The sequence below is a fragment of the Natator depressus genome, chromosome 18 (assembly GCF_965152275.1).
Source record: "Natator depressus isolate rNatDep1 chromosome 18, rNatDep2.hap1, whole genome shotgun sequence".
In the NCBI taxonomy this organism is placed as follows: Eukaryota; Metazoa; Chordata; order Testudines; family Cheloniidae; genus Natator; species Natator depressus.
Genome location: NC_134251.1, coordinates 8571677 through 8588100, shown reverse-complemented (window position 1 = coordinate 8588100; position 16424 = coordinate 8571677). Strand labels below are relative to the sequence as shown.

Sequence of the window (16424 nt, the reverse complement as noted above, 5' to 3'; positions counted from 1 at the left end):
ATCACAGGTTAGCAGCACCTGCCTTCAGTGCAGATATTTGATTACTCAAAAGTTAAAGAGTAAAGGTCCCTCCTTTTGCCATTACAAGACCTCCTAGTGAAGAAAGGAAAAACTGTAGAATAAAAGGAAGTCTAAAAATCTACATTCAGTTTCATTGTGGGTAGGTCTGCACTGAAGCCGGAAGGCGTAGCTTCCGGCTTGACGAGAGAGACCCTCACACTAGCTTGATTGAGCCAGCATGCTAGAAACTAAAGTGCAGAACAGGCTAGCCACCCCAACTATGATCCTGTCTGAAACCCTAGGCAAACAGTGCATAGCCCCTCCTGCACTTGGAGTGTGGAGTACGCCAATGTGGATACTCTGTCTAAGCAGGAAGTCACGCCTCCAGCTCCACTCTAGGCACACTCTGTTTCAAGCCTCTGGTCGTATAGTTAGTACCAAGTAACTTCAGAGAGATTAAAAAACCACATTTGCTATCTCATGATAAGGCCAATTCATCCACTATGAAAAAGGAAATCATTCTGAGCTTAACATTCTTAAAAGGAACACTGCCAAGGCTAAAAAAAATCCTTTAAGGTTTTTCTGTCTTAATACCACTCAACAGCACACACTTAAGGCCCCGATTCTGGTGTAACTCATTTTGTGCCGTAGCCTCTCTGATTTTTCTCCCTACATGCTTGTGCTATTTTTTTGTACTCATCTTTAGCAATTTGTTTACGTTTCCATTTTTTGTGGATTCCTTTTATATATTCAGGTTACTAAAAATGTCCCGATGGAGCCATATTGCTTCTCTCTTTTCCAGTGCCCCCTCCTATCTAAGGCGGGGGGGGAGAATCTTCTTGAACTTTGAAGTGACATTTCTGTTACTGCCCTTTTCAACAGTTTCAGGCCCAGACTGTATACCTGGTAAGGAAAAGCATCTACCAAACCCTATATCTACTCTTAACTCTGTCACAGATTCCCTGTGACACCTCAGGCAAGCCATGTCATCTCTCCAACCTCCCTCTCATAGACTCAGACTATCAGGGTTGGAAGGGACCTCAGGACGTCATCTAGTCCAACCCCCTGCTCAAAGCGGACCAATCCCCAATTTTTGCCCCAGATCCCTAAATGGCCCCCTCAAGGATTGAACTCACAACCCTGGGTTTAGCAGGCCAAAGCTCAAACCACTGAGCTATCCCTCCCCCCAATCTGCAAAATGGAGATAATAGCACTCACTCCCTTCCTCCTGCCCTTCATCCATTTGTCAATTTAGACTGTGAATTCTTTGGAGGCCAGGGTTATTTCTTGTTATGTGCATGTGCTTTCTCTCTAGGCATTACTGCAATAACTGCTAAGCTGCAAATCACCAGGCTGGTTTTAACCCCTCACCCTTTTAAAGATATTTCTTTGTTTCCTCCTCTTAGTGTTTCTTCTATGGATTAATTAATTTTCATACCGTACTAAATGACAAAGCTAGAACATAGCTGGGAAAGAGGCACTATATAGGTCTAACTACTGTAAACCAGTCCTATGGAGGAGTTCTACTTAGGCTCAAACACAGAATATTTATCAAAACACAGGGTAGTGTCTGGGGATTAGCAGAGGACCCAAAGCACAGCTGACTGCTATTAATACTGCAGGAAATGCTCTAGGTCAGTGGTTCTCAAGTCAGGGACAGGGGCCCCCTGCGGGGGCTGGAAGCACGTTTCAGGGGGTCTGCCAAGCAGGGCCAGCATCTGACTCACTGGGTCCCAGGGCAGAAAGCTGAAGCTCCACTGCGTGGGGCTGAAGCCTGGGGCCCTGCCACCCATGACGGAAGCCGAAGCCTGAGCAATGTGGCTTTGCTGGGGCCCCTGTGGAATGGGGCCACGGGTAGTTGCCCGGCTTGGTACCCCCCTAATGCCAGCCCTGGCTTTCATATGCAGAAAAACAGTTGTGACACAGGTGGGCCGTGGAGTTTTTATAGCATGTTGGGGGCAGCAGCGGGCGGTGCCTCAGAAAGAAAAGGGTTGAGAACCTCTGCCCTAGGCCACACAAATGTTATATTATACATACACAACCTGTATGGCCCTGATGGTGTCACATGGGCCACAGCTGTGTGCTGACTGGGCCGAAGTGGCCTGCGGGCAGCAGCTTGAGAACCACTGCCCTAGGCCAGTATAGCTTTGGTTTACGCTTAGAGGCAGATTACGGAAGCTCCAGGATGCCAAGAGATCAGACTCTTTGCCAGGATAAGCAGCAGCTCAGAAATAGCTAGAGCTCCAGCTCCACAGGGATTTCCATGTTTATAGACTAGGTTGCAAGCCTTGAACCCAGTAAGTGATTTCACTTGCTAGTCTAGTTGCCAGTCATTTTTTACTAGTTTACAGCTAACTGGTATTTACAATATTTCTTTCTCAATACATTAGTGTTTAGGGGATTTTAAGCTGGCTCTAGCCTGGAGCCCTTTGGGAATTTTTTGGCTTCTTAATCTCATGAGAGAAATCAGATGCTCGCCCCTGTGTGAAAGAGGGCCCTCCTATTGCTAACAGTTGTAATAGTGTAAATTCATGGTACTGCTACCCTGAGGTGTCCTTTGGTCACCATATCCCTGCTGTGCTCTCCTGGCTGAACAGGAAAAATGTTTAATCCCAGCAGGCTGCTGCCTGAGCTCCTCCCACAGCCAACAACATTAGTGCCACTGCAGGAGGAAGCAGCTTTCAAAGTTGCGTTTGCAAAATGTAAGTGTTGCCGGATTCCATTAGTAACTATCAACTCACAGCCTCTGCTCTGGTTCTTGACTTTGTAGTAGAGGTAGAGAGACAACATGACCAAGTCTGCAAGCACGTAGTAAATGGCAGTGTAAACCTGCAGGAGGAAACACAATCAGTCAGTCATATGGCAGAACTGCCTCCCTCAGCTCATCCACAGATGGACTCCAAGACTCTGCTCAGCCTAGCAGCTTTCCTCAGTCTGATTATAGAGGATCAGCTAATGGCAGCTACAAGGCCCAGCCAGGAAACTCTCCCTTGGTCCAGCCAGAGGCATTGCACACTGGCTCTTATAGTCTCCACAGGCCACATCCAGAATGAGGGACACTACAATGTAGTAGTTATAATCCCCATCTCTTACTCAGTGCTTGTCATGAGTAGAGCTCAAAGCACTTTATAAAGGAGGTCAGTATCACTATCCCCATCTGTAAAATGGGGATAATGTAGAACTCTGGGGCTCCACTTTCACCACTCTGATCTAGCAGGAGAAAAGATGCCCTGCCCTGGATTTTCACCAACTAGCCTTCCCACTTGTAAGAAAATGAATCAGAGAGAGACAGACTATGCATGACATTGGAACATCTCTTGGTCTTACAGAGTGAAACCTCCTTCCCTCAGGCCACAACCATGACCTAGACAACCTCCAGAAACTCAGGGGCTTCTCTTTGGTTCAGTGCATCCTTCAGAAAGTCCACAGGGCAAGAGACGTTTCTTGCCCATGTGCTCAAGAAATTAATTTCAGCTGATCTTAGCTGCCTGTAATGCTGGATAGAGCAAGATGCTGGCAGAGCTTAGACCCAGAGTCTCAGACTGCACACCAGCCTCTATCCTGGGTCATATCTCCTCTGTCAATCAGAAGGTGATCTTTACTGATCAGACAGTGAGAAGGGTCTGAAGCAAAAGCCCTGAGCCAGACACGCCTGCATATTGGAGAGTTTTGGCTCCAGATCCCAACTGCATGGCTCAGGCCCATCTCTAGTTATTGTAACAATCTTGCCCTATAAAAAAAGAACAGCAAGCAAAATCATGGTCATTCTTTTAATAAGTGTCCTAACTCCACTCACTCCCCCACCACACACACATGCACACACACGCACACGCGCAGCACTGGCTAGGGAGTCCCTGTCATACCAATGAGCTCGGTTTTCTCCCTGCTACCACCCACACAGAGAATCTGGACACTACTCCTTGCCAGCCAAAATGCAAATCACACAGAAAAACCTAAATCATTACCTGTAGTGGCAACTGATTGGCCAGGAAAGAGCCTATTAGATTTAAGGAATCTCCTCCTAGCCATCCCAGCAGGAAGTATATGGAGAGAGCCTGGTCCATATTACCTGTTTTACAGGCCTGGTAATATTGTCTGTGGAGGTGGAGAAAGAGAGAGAGAGTCAGCTCTACACAATCAATTCACCAGTACCCCAGTGGAGCAGAGGCCAGAGGTTCCTTGAATGTTGGACCCCCGATGATCTGGATGCTATGTTAGTTTTTAAACTCCACAGAGGAGTACAAACCGGCATCAGGCTAAGGGCTTATCTACACAGGGAAATTTACCAGCAAAACTATTGCAGTCTAGCTTTACGGCACAGTTCTGCTGGTAAATTTCCTCATGTAGACAAGCCCGAAGGCACTGACTCACCTGTGGTTTTAGCAGGAAGATCTGCAAGGAGCGCTTTCAGTGGGTTCCCTCCCCTCACTGCCCCAGCCCACATTATAGCTGTTACGAATTACACCTGATAGGACACGCACACATGTGCTACGAATTACACCTGGTAGGACACGCACACATGTGCTACGAATTACACCTTGTTAGGACACGCACACAAGTGCTGCGAATTACACCTTGTTAGGACACGCACAGTTCGAATCTAGGCTGAGGCACAGAAATAAAGTGCACAACTGCAGAGTTCCCAAAAGGCACTAAGTTTATTACGCTCGAGCGTGGTGCCCCCCTGCTAGCCAGGAGGGGACCCTGAATACAGATTATACAAAGGTTATATACTTTTTAGCAAAGCATGTTGCCCTCGTGCATCGGAAACCTTAGCCAATAAACAAACCCTTGTCTTATCTACCACCTATCCCTGCTTGGTGCATTCCTCGTGCTATACCAGTATGTTAATTACACAGCATGGTTCTAAAGCCATGCATCAGTAACTTTTATTATCAGGATGGGAGGCCTCACATCAAGGCCAAGAAACAGGGAGTTAGAGACTAACAAAAACCAGATACTGGGAGTCAAGGCAGGCTGGAGACAAGGAGGAGGATTTTCACAGGGATTCAGTATCTAAGGATCACTCCTCCTGGTGTATGCTGTGCTGGCATTTAAACAATGGTGGGCCCCAAACCAAAATGGAGTCACATGTGCTAACTTTTCCTTAACATAGCAAGTCACATACATCAAGAATGCACAACCCTGAAACGCCACATCACTGGAGTTACTAGTACGGCTGTTTTTTCCCCTCTTGTGCCCTTAATCTGGACCTTGTTGAGGCTGTGGAAAGCTGGCTCTGCTGATCTACCAACCAATGAGTGCTGCTCTAACCCCAGAGGGCACAACTATTAATGAGGGCTGACACGGGAAGGGAAGGAGGGTGTGGAGATCAACTGGCTTAATCCAAAAGTTCACTCTCTCCACTCCACAAGTTAAACACCGTCACCTTTGTGCTGTGGGAAATCCAGAGCAGAACCACTTCAGTCACATGGCCCATGACTGCTGCCTGCCACCCTGCTGTCTGGCAGACAGCAACAGCATGGCTGTCAGAACTCCGGATTATCAAGGCTGGTGCAAGTCACACCGGAGGAGGACTGGCAGGGTTGTGTGGGAAGATGCTTACACACCACCTGCCTGCACTGTGCATAGTGTTATCCACCTCTCACTTTCACGAGGGAAATGTTAGGTCTAGTGGTTAGAACAATAGCCTGAGAGCTAGGACTCTGCTTCTCTTCTTCGTTTTGCAACCAGTTCGTTGTATGATCTTAAACAAGTCTTGGTGTCTCAGTTTACAAGCCAGGCACAACCAATGCTGCTCTGGGTCTGATGAAATTTCTAAGCCAGCATGTAGAGAAGGGACACAGGCTACACCTCTGTGGCCACTCCCCATTTCTGAGTCAGCATGGAGAACAGGTTTACCATACTTTGCAGTAGGGGGAAGTACAAGGTGCCACAGCTTCCCATCATAGGCAACCTTCTCAAAAAGCAGATTGCCCTGCATTTGCCTATTGTGAGATGAAGAACTATTGTTCACTGCCAGCAAAAAGCCTGCTCAGTCTGACTCACAGTATCTGGAGCTTCACCGCAGAGGCTAAGACTGCATCAGATGATGATCCCAATCCCCTATCTCCAGCAGTAGCCGCAGGTGATCTGCAATTCAAACCACCTGCTGGAACCCTCCTGGGCTGGCTCTGGGGATACACTGGTTCCTATTAAGCTGCCCCACAGCACATAGGAAAGGCTTCTATCAGAATCCCCAAGGAGGAGGAGCCCGTCAATCCACATCAGACTAGAGCATGGTTCCTGCTCACTCTTCTCTGGGTAACTTATCAGCTCAGTAAGTCTGGCTGACACAATCTGCCGATCCAGCCAAATCCGCGTGGGTTCAAGAGTTCGTTTCGCAATGGAAACTGGAAGTCACTCAAGGCAGACATCCCAGAGCGTGGCTGCAAGAGGGGTGGAAGGGAAAGAAACCCTAATGTGCAAAAGGCAGGTTTTCAGGCCCACCGTAGAAGACTGCCTGTCCCCATCTCCCCCTTAAATCTATCCAGACAGAAATATTAAAGTCAGATAACAGGCACTACAGTGAAAGTTGCAACAAGAACTTTCCCCTCCACTAGGCAGCCCCAGGTGTTAAGCAGCCCTGGTAGTTTTTTTGCCATGTGATTTCCAGTGCAGCATTGTTCACCCTTCAGCTGGGCTGATGGGCTGTTCACCTCTAACAAGAGATTCCTGCCCCTGTTCCCCAAACAGGCTCTCAATGGGCTGAACCCCCATTTATTTTAAAATGGGATCCACAAACCAATGCCATAAGCGCCTTCTTCTGGCTGACTTTGGAGCAGCAGGTAACTGAACGTTCCCTGAGCTGGGCTCAGATAGCCCCCGGCACTCCAAACTTAATACAACCCCTGTGAAATGCAGCTAGGTATGCAGCACACTGGGCAACAAGGGGAAAGGGGAGGGACACTGGGGCAAACTCCCACTTGTACGAGAAGAGCCCTGAGCTCTTCAGTGTCTAGTTTAGACAGCTCCTTGGTTTGTTTAGAAGCGGTATGGATGATTAGGATAGAGGCATTCTGGTTTGTGTCTCCCACCACCTCAAAACAGGTGGTCACCCTCTATTTGTGCTAAGCGTTTTAGAGATGGAAAATGCTAGATCACTTTACTGTAAATCAAGTTGTGTTGTGCACATATCCCTGCTTGGCACAGTATTTTATTCTGATTGAAGGGTTATTTATTTGAAGTAATATGCTAGGCACTTGCCAGACATGACCAAAAGCTAAGTTCCTGATAAGCTGCCAGCCGCAGGGCCACACAGCAGCCTATTTAGCGCCGCACGGGCACTCAGACCCCTCCCCTGGCCCCAACTCAGCCCCGGACCTGCTGCGGCCGGGGGATGGGTGACCCGGCCAGGACCTGTCGCAGCCGCGGTGCCCCTTCCCCAACTCAGCCCTGGACCTGCTGCAGCCGGGGGAGGGCCCGAACCCAGCCCCAGCCCAGACCTGTCACAGCCAGGGGCGGGCCGCCTATCCCACAGCCCTAGCTCAAGAGCTACTGCTTCAGGGAGAGGCGCCTCTCCACCCCCAGCCCAGGTGCTGCTGCAGGGAGAGTGAGCTGGGGGGCAGGGGGGTCCTCGCTTCAGGGAGAGTCAGCTGGGGGTGGGACGGGGAGTCCCAGAGCACCCTCTTGCACCCCAAACCCCTCATCCCTGGCTCCACCCCAGAGCCTGCACCCCCAGCTGGAACCCTCACCCCCTGCACCCCAACGCTCTGCCCCAGCCCTGATCCCCTAATCCCAAGCCCCACCCCACAGCCTGCACCCCCAGCCAGAACCCTCCTGCCTACACCCCAACCCTCTGCCCCAGCCCTGAGCCCCTCATCCCTTGCCCCACCCCAGAGCCTGCACCCCCAGCTGGAGTCCTCACACCTCTGCACCCCAACCCTCTGCCCCAGCCCTGAGCCCCCCCTCACACTCTAAAACCCTCAGCCCCACCCCATGAATTTTGTTATGTGCACCAATATGAAGGTGATGTGTCATTCCACACATGTGTTTTTAAGGTCAGGCTTGACAAAGCCCTGGCTGGGAGGATTTAGTTGGGGACTGGTCCTGCTTTGAGCAGGGGGTTGGACTAGATGACCTCCTGAGGTCCCTTCGAACCCTGTGATTTTGTGATTCTATGTACGGAAAAAATTAGAGGGAACACTGACCAAGAGTGCTCCCTGCTCCGAATCTGCTCACTATCAGAGGAAAGACAGAGGTTGGGGAAAAGGAAATAAGCAATTTATATAGAGGTGAACTTGATTAACTATATGCAGTCTGACCAAAGCAGATCTTTAACAGGGACTTAGATGTTGGCATGGCAGAGCCTAGATCAGATCCCTTGCATGTCTTCCAATATCTTCGATGTCACTGTCCAAACAACTCACTTCTCTGCACCATGCTTTCTCTGTTGGTCTGGAGCAGACACCAATGCGCCTGGGAGGGTTATGCCCTGTTCACTCCTGGCTCAGTTCATGCTTTGAGAAGCGTCTATCCCTTCCTGGATACGTTTCTGAGTCTCCACACTTCATTCCACTGGGTAACGGCAATGGAAAGACGTGGGCTAATTTGCCCTACGCCATGTCCAACTGCTGCTGCCTCCCTAGGCAGCTTTTGTTCTGAATAAGATGTTAGTTAGGTGTCCTGCTCTCAGAGGACTGATTGGCACCCACCCACTTGGTTAGGTTTTGCAGCCCAAGAACAGGCCTTGGGCAGGGAGAGTACAGCTTTAAAATGATTTGGGAGGTGAATGGATTCCACTGAGGGCAGTTGTTAGCCAAGGATGCTGGCATCACCTCAAGATCTGACCTGACCTCCAAGTCCCCGAAAGAGTGACAGCTGACCTGAGATGGGGCCGCACCAGTGCTATAGGGGCCAGGAACAAACTGGTCTCTCTAAAGACAGGGGACCTACAATTGGAGAAGAGGGGATGAAGTCTACATGCTAGGACAGAGCGATCAGATACCATTGTGCCAGCTCTTCTCCAAGGTGCTGATGGCATTTCCCTCTCAAAAGCTGGAAAACAGGATGGGAGAGGAAGCTTAGGAGGTGAAAATGGATGGGGTGGGGAGTGGTGTTGATAGTCCCTGATGGATTAACTGGCAACAGTAGCATCTCGCCCATTATGGGATTTGGGTTTTGTAAAACGGTTCATTGTCCGGGTACCTAGCACACATGGGGAGATATTTGCCTGGATCTTCAAAGTGTAAGTGCATGCTAGCTCTGCCCTACCTAGTACCTGCCACAGACTTCACAGAAAGGCTAGAACAGAGGCAAAAAACCCCACATGTGAAAGCAGTGAGAAGAGTTGCTCCTGCAGGTGGGCAGAGAACTCGCCCCTGAAAAACAAGAACTAAACTATTGGGGGAGGCGGAGCCATCAACGCCTTCCTGGAGATCCTGCCTTACGAGGGCAGAGAATGAGAGACTGCTTTCCATTAGTCACTAGCTATTATTTAGCTTAGTCAGTCACTACCCACCCTGGTCTAACTGGGCTAAGCAGGTAGCTGGGAGCTGATGGCCAGATAGACTGGGTTTAACCAGTTAGCAAGGTAGTGACACATGCCTTCCAGTTACAGCAAACACCCAGCCTTGACCCACTTCCAAATCTCCCCACTGACAGTTGTGCCTTTTATAGGGGTGTCTAGGACAGCAAGAGTGAAACAGACATGCTCATCAATTGTATGCAGATGGATTGCATTCCTAAACTCAAGAATGAGTCACTTCCTGGGTTAGGAACAGTCACAGCAGGTTAGCCCTAATATGGCAGTCCAGCCAGACCCACACCTCCCCATTCCATGTGGGCTGCGGACAAAACTCATCTTCCAAGAGATTGCTGAGCTCAGCCTCTCCAGACGGCTTTCCTCAGAGGTTTGTGTGTACATGTGATCTGCACGTCAGTCTGATGGGTGAGGGGGGGCAAAAAAAGACAAACACTGCTGACCTGCTAACTTGCTCACCACAATTTATGCATAAGCAGAAGTTCCAGTAGAGTAACTGCCTCTCTAATTGTGAGACAACCTCACTGTATATTTAGAAATGGAAAAAGCTCTCAGAGCATCTGCATTTTCCTTGTGCCATCCAATCTACAGTCTGTCCTTTTAACAGTTTTGATCCTGAAGGAGCCCAGAGCGTTATGCAAACTAATACACATAAAGGAACCACTTCAGCCACTGAGATGCACCTACCTTGTGGGTGGAAGGCTACAGCTGTTTAACAGCATATAGCAGCACTAGCAACGAACTATGCCTTGTTTTGTGTGGATGACAAAGTTGAAGTTGGAAATTGAACTATTATTCCTTCTCCACTAGCCCTCTCCCCATTTGAAACTCAGCCCTTAGACCAGTCAAGTGGCCGTGCTCAAGATCTCCAATGAAGGCTCCTGGCTTTATGTTTTGGAAGCCATCACAAATGGAGAAGGACAAAACTCCAGCCAGATCTAAAATCCCCTCCACTGGGCATCCAGGACATGCACCTGGTCTGGCAGCATAAGAGTTTTACTTACGGGAAGGAAGCCGCTGCAAAGCAGAAGATGGAAACCAGACCCAACACAATACTGGTGAAGTCCCGGATATCCTGGGCACACTCACTGAACACATCCCACACCCATTGGGAGCCATTGGGACAGTCTGAGAAATTCCCTCCTAGGGAACCTTGCCAAAGCTGTGAGTCCATAGCACCGTTAGCAAGGGGCCAGCCCGCCCTTGAGGGAGGAGGCTGCAGTGGTCAGACAGCAGGAGGGATATCTTTATCCAGAGCCAGACACTGAACCTGTTGGAATAAATGGGGAGAAGGAAAGAGCCTTTATTAACAACAAGGGACCAGATGGCTCCTTTGAACGCTAGTTTGTTGGTTTAAAGCTGGCTCACCTTGCAATTAAACAGTTAGTATCTCATGGGCCTTTAGTGGCCTAGTGGAGAGGTAGTCACAGACTGAATTCCTTTATCAGCAGGCCAGTCTCCAGAACTGTCAAGCCAGCACTAAGTTCACTATAAACAAACGTAAGGTCTACGTGGCATGTCTTTCCAGCAGCACACACAATTATGACACACATCCCCTTGCTCAGCTTGTGCTTCTCACCAAAGCATATGCTCAAGAGTGGGTCTTTAAAACAGATTTTTAGGAGAGTCAGGTGACTGTAGGAAGTAGATCATCTGACCCTGGTCACCTGTGTTCATCAGTAATGACTGAATAAGAGATGCAGTAAGACAGCAAGGGGGCCCCTTTGCAGCTACAGAATATTTATTTGTTCCTCCTACTCCCTAGGACCTCATTTGTTTTCCTTCCAAAGGAAGAGTCAATGCAGAGAAAAGAAAAAGCAAAGGGCTGGGGTTTTTTTTTTTTTTTTAAAAACTGAACCAGACACCTGCTAATCTGTCAGGTTGGCCTGGTTGACTGGCTGTGCAGAAACTCATGCTAGAGAATCTCATTATCAAATCAGAACACCTGAATTGCCCTCTCTTCATTGAAGGCAATTCAGCACTCGGGGTGGAGAGGGGGTAGCGCATGGAGTCACCTCCGCTTAGGAGTAGCTGGGACAGGTTGCTGCTTGCGGGGAGCCGCCTGAGCGCCCTCCTCCCAGATCTGGCACCTTGCACCCCCTCCCGCTGCTTCAAGTCCCCTCCCGCACCCAAACTCCCTCCCAGAGCCCCTGCTCCACACCTCCTCCCGCGTCCCAACCCCCTGCTGGCCCCATGCCAAGTGGGCTATGAACTGGAATTTCAACGAAGATCAGAAATGCTGGTTTATAGAGCTTTCCGGTTGGTGAAGTGCTGGATAAAACAGCTTTTACTGTATTTTGTTATCACATACTCTGTGGAGAGCTGGTCCCTATTGTGCATCGATCACACAGAAATTGCTCCTGTACCCCCAAAAGCAACAGGGGGAGGTGAAAATTTCACAGTTAGGAATTCTGAGACATTTCCATTGGAACTCTTTTCTTCCACTAACTCCCCAGCATATCTTAATTAATGTAGGCTAGCTACATGCACTAACTCAGATCTCCACTGACTAGTGGGGATAGTGTGTTCTGACAATGAAAAGAGGTAAGCTTATTCTCTCCCTCCAGATTTATGCTGGAAGCAGGGCTCTCCCCTTCCTTTTCTGAGAAATGATTGTAGATTGAAATGTTTTCAGTATTTTGAGAGCAATCTACTGCCAGGCGAGCTACTGAGATGCACCCAAAGCTTTAGCTACACATCACCCAAGGAGGACAGAGACAGTGACTTCTCCAGCCAAAATACCTTTGTGAAAGGATCTTTGTTCAGAGTTTAGAGATTTAACTCCAGACATGAGATCAGGTGAAGCTGGTGCCAATACATTTGTGCATTGTCAACTCTACTTAGCTGCAGATGCTGGTCAGAAAAGTTTCCATTTCTTATTACCACTATGCCCAAGCCAAGCAGGGCTCGGTTACAAACCCCTAAAGTTGTTCCTTGAAGTACAGCAGCTGAAACTTGCACTTTGGCTACCCTTTGTAAGCCTGAATGACTAACCACAAGGTCTCAATTTCATACACAGCTGAGGTACCTCCTCAGTTCATTTAGCATGGTGTTTGTAATGCTTTACAAACACACTCACACAAGACTTAAATTACTCCCCATGAGCGGAAGGTGCATAGTAGTTGATCATTATGTGCCAACAGCGACCCACTTAATAATGATATCTTAACTCTTCTTCCATCAGAAGAGCTCAAAGCACTTTACAAAAATAAATTAAATCTCAAAAATACCTGTGAGATTGCTATTCCCATTTTACAGATGGGAAAACTGAAACCAAGTCTCAGGGGCTTGTTCAAAGCCAATCAGTCACAGAAGCCAGATCTCTTAAGTCCCAGGCCTACATCTGATCCATCAAGCAAACATTCAGTTGTAAGAGAGGAAAAAATAGTAACTGCAAAGGGGAGGTACCAACTGGTACTGACGGAAGTATATGATGCCGACACTGCCACAGTTTAATCACAGCTCCGTGGGGTCTAATGAGACTTGGATCTCCTCTAGACTGCAAGGGCGGCCTCTGCACTGTCACAATACATCCCCTCCCAAGCTACAAGCATACCTGAAACTTCAACAGCATCATGTCTGGTGATTCAGAACTGCCCAATAAGCTCCCAAACCACAAGCACCTCACGGTGACAGGAAAAAGTAACCTTAAAGCAAAATGAAACATAGCAATTGATTGTATTTCTAGGTTAATCTTTCATTAAATAAAATTCTGGTGTAGATGAAGGGGCGGGGAGGGGCAAAGAGAGGTTATTAAATACTAGTAAATTGGAAAAGGAAGTTCAAGTCATTCTGGTCTTCCCATAATGGTGGAAATCTCTTATCCTGTTCCTTCTGAGCTGTCTTCTCCCATCTACAATTGTGCCAAGTGCTTCCAGGAACACTAGGTATTTCCTAGTAAAGCAGGTCCAGGGCAGAAATACAAGTGCAAGATTCTGCGGGTAGGCAAAATGCGCATTCCATATTGGCGTTTTGCACAAAGGGACAGAGGGCTCCTCACCCATCCTGGAATGTGGGTGACCATACTATACTATAATTCATCCCATTTCCCAGCCACCACAAGCCCACAAATGTCAGTTTAGGGGCCTATGAGAAACATCATGTTGGGTTTCAGAGTAACAGCCGTGTTAGTCTGTATTCGCAAAAAGAAAAGGATGAGCTCAAATAAATTGGTTAGTCTCTAAGGTGCCACAAGTACTCCTTATCCTTATGTTGGGATATTGGTTGATAGCAGCTGAAATCCTGTTACAACAGGGGTTCTCAAACTGGGGGGTTGGGATCCCACAGGGGGTCACGAGGTTATTACATGGGGGGGTCACGAGGTGTCAGCCTCCACCCCAAGCCCTGCTTTGCCTCCAGCATTTATAATGGTGTTAAATATATTAAAAAAGTGTTTTTAATGTATAAGGGGGGTCACACTCAGAGGCTTGCTGTGTGAAAGGGGTCACCAGTACAAAAGTCTGAGAACCCTTGTGTTCGACCATCAGTTCTCTCAGCCAGAGATCGTTCCCATCACGGGTGGGAAGGGCACACTTTTCCTGCGTTAACAGTAGTTTCTATTTATTTGGTTTTCAGGACTTTCCATTGAATTAAACACTTCAGGCTCAGCTTTCTGAGCTAGAGCCCAGTCCGGACTGTTCAGCACTGTAGCTAGCAGTACATTTGTAAACAACCCACAATGCTAATGCAGTTGGCTATCCCATGACGTCCAGGGGCAAAGTAAGGAGGAGCAGGGTGGGAGATAGGCTTAAAAAGTACAGTCTCTCCCTGGCTTGGGATAGCAATGGACCCTTGCAGCTGCTTCTCCTTCTTTCTGCCTAGTGTGGGGAAAGCTCTCCTGCACTCAACCCTTCAATCTCTCCTGTGCCCGGGCATTGCAAGGTGTCAGTGCCAACTACGACCATGGGACAGGGGAAGAGACCATCCAGTGAACCCTGCGAAGGGGGTGAAGAGAGACAAGGGGGCTCTTCACTGGGAAACACTGGAGAATTCTCTTGAGTTTCCTCCTTTGAGCCGTGCGCAATAGGCAGCCCAGCCCAGCGGCCCAAGGCATCAGGAGACCTGGTTCTTGTCCCTGCGCAGAGTCACTGACGGACCTTGAGCCAACCACGTGCCTCAGTTTCCCCCCCCCAATCTGGGGATAATGACACTGCTCCCCCCCCGCCCGCCGCCCCACTCGCTCTCTGAAGCAGCCGGAGGCAAAGGCGGGCAGGGTTAGGACCGGAACTTCTGCTCGTTGGGGTGGGGGAGCCGGGCGGAGAAGGAAAGGGAGAGACGCGACCTCCAGCTTCCCCGGGGCGGCGGGGCCGGGGCCAGACGCCGCGGCGGGGGCCGGGGCAGAGGGACGGGTCCACAAGGCTTCAGGGGCCGCGCAGCGTCTCCCAGCCACCCCCCCAGGCCTCCGCACGCCCGCCGCACCCCCAGCCCAGCCGCTCGCCGGGGCCCCTCTCACCGCTCCGGCTCCGGCTCCGGCTCCGGGCTTCTCGGCGGCTTCCCCGGCGGGGTTCGGCGGGCGGAGCGAGAGACGCCGCGGCCGCCCGCCCCGGGCTCTTTGTCAGGCGCGGTCATGTGACCCGCCGGCTTCCCTGCCCGCCCAGAGCCGCCGCCGGGCAGGGTCCCCGGGGCACACGGGTCCCGTGCGGGGGCAGTAATCGGGGCACACATACCCCCCCTCCCAGGGCAATGCCCCCCCATGTGCGGTTACCCCCCCCGGGGCAATAACCGCACCCCCAGGGCACACAGATCCCCTCCAGGGGCAATAGCCCCCCTGGGTGCAGTTACACCCCCAGAGGCAATAACCCCACACCCCCAGGGCACATAGATCCCCCCTGGGGCAATAGCCCCACCCACAGGCCACATATACCCCCCTCTGGGATAATAGCCCACACCTCCTGTGTGAAGTTACCCCCTCCAGGTAGGGTTACCACCTCCGAAATGCAAAAAAACCCAGCACCCCCACCCCCCAACAACAAGGCAACTCTGCAACCTCCCCCCCCTGCCCTTCAACAGCCACTTACAGTGACTCAAACCCTCATACCCGTGGTGCGCTTGCATGTTGGTGGGCAGACAGCTGCTATATTTTCCACCATTTTGATCTGTTATCGCTTAAACTGCAGAAGTGGGAACACTGCAGCCAGCATCTTTAGCTGGACACAGAAACTTTTAACATTAGCTACCCCAGTGTATTGTGATAATAATGCAAATCTTTAGACCCCCATAAAAAAAACCTGGCAGATTTAATAATTTTTCTTGCAACTGGCAAATCCATAAAAAACCCAGCCAGGCCGGACAATTGCCGGCCAGGTGGTAAAGTACTTCCAGGGGGGCAATAACCCCCACCCCCACGGCACATATACCTGCTCCTAGGGCAATAGTGCCACCATTGCCAGCACACAATCCACCCATGGGTGTAATAAACTCCCTGTCCCTAGGCCTAGGCCCACAAACCTTCCTCGGGACAGTAACGGCCCAGGAAGAAAAATCCAGGGACTTATTCCTTTCCCGTCCCCACATGCTATTTAGGGAAAGACTAGTTCTCTTCCCCCTCTCTGCCCCCTCCCCCCAGTATCCTAAAAGGGGTCCCTTTGGGGCTAAAAGGATTTGAACTACACACACTGGGGGCCTTGTCTGCGTGCGTAGAGGTTTTTCGTTAATTCTTCCCCATGTTCTATAGCACCAGTGCAGCTCTACCAACGATAGGAGCAGTGAGAGCACTAGGCCCTTACGCTTTTGACCATGTGTCATCTAGCTCTGAGCAGGGGGACCAAACCTATTAACTAGCCATAAATATGAAATGTGACAGGGGTGGAGGCCATCAAACAGGTCCAGGGACAACACCCTGGCGAGAAGCCCTGCTCAACCACCTCTAAGTGCTGGGAGGGGAAGGGTGGTTGGTTTACTACCAGGGTGCTGTCCCTGGACCCAGTTGGGGCTCTCTTTGTTG

The 16424-nt window shown here is 49.9% G+C and overlaps 1 protein-coding gene across 4 annotated transcripts in view; it reads right to left on the bottom strand.

Moving 5' to 3' along the window:
• The window catches only part of SLC66A1 (solute carrier family 66 member 1), a 45714-nt gene extending 30736 nt beyond the window's left edge, over positions 1 to 14978 (bottom strand). For 2 of the 4 annotated variants that reach the window (XM_074933928.1, XM_074933929.1), the window contains exons 1-5: positions 14934 to 14977; positions 13038 to 13128; positions 10486 to 10751; positions 3966 to 4095; positions 2742 to 2829 (exon numbers count right to left, since the gene is read on the bottom strand). In XM_074933928.1, coding sequence (XP_074790029.1) covers positions 2742 to 2829; positions 3966 to 4095; positions 10486 to 10655 — 388 coding nt within the window. In that variant the 5' untranslated portion in view covers positions 10656 to 10751; positions 13038 to 13128; positions 14934 to 14977. Of the gene's footprint in view, positions 1 to 2741; positions 2830 to 3965; positions 4096 to 4371; positions 4638 to 10485; positions 10752 to 13037; positions 13129 to 14933 lie in introns of those variants that run through there. The other 2 variants (XM_074933930.1, XM_074933932.1) reach the window with 2 other exon arrangements.
• Between the last annotated feature and the right edge of the window lie 1446 nt (positions 14979 to 16424).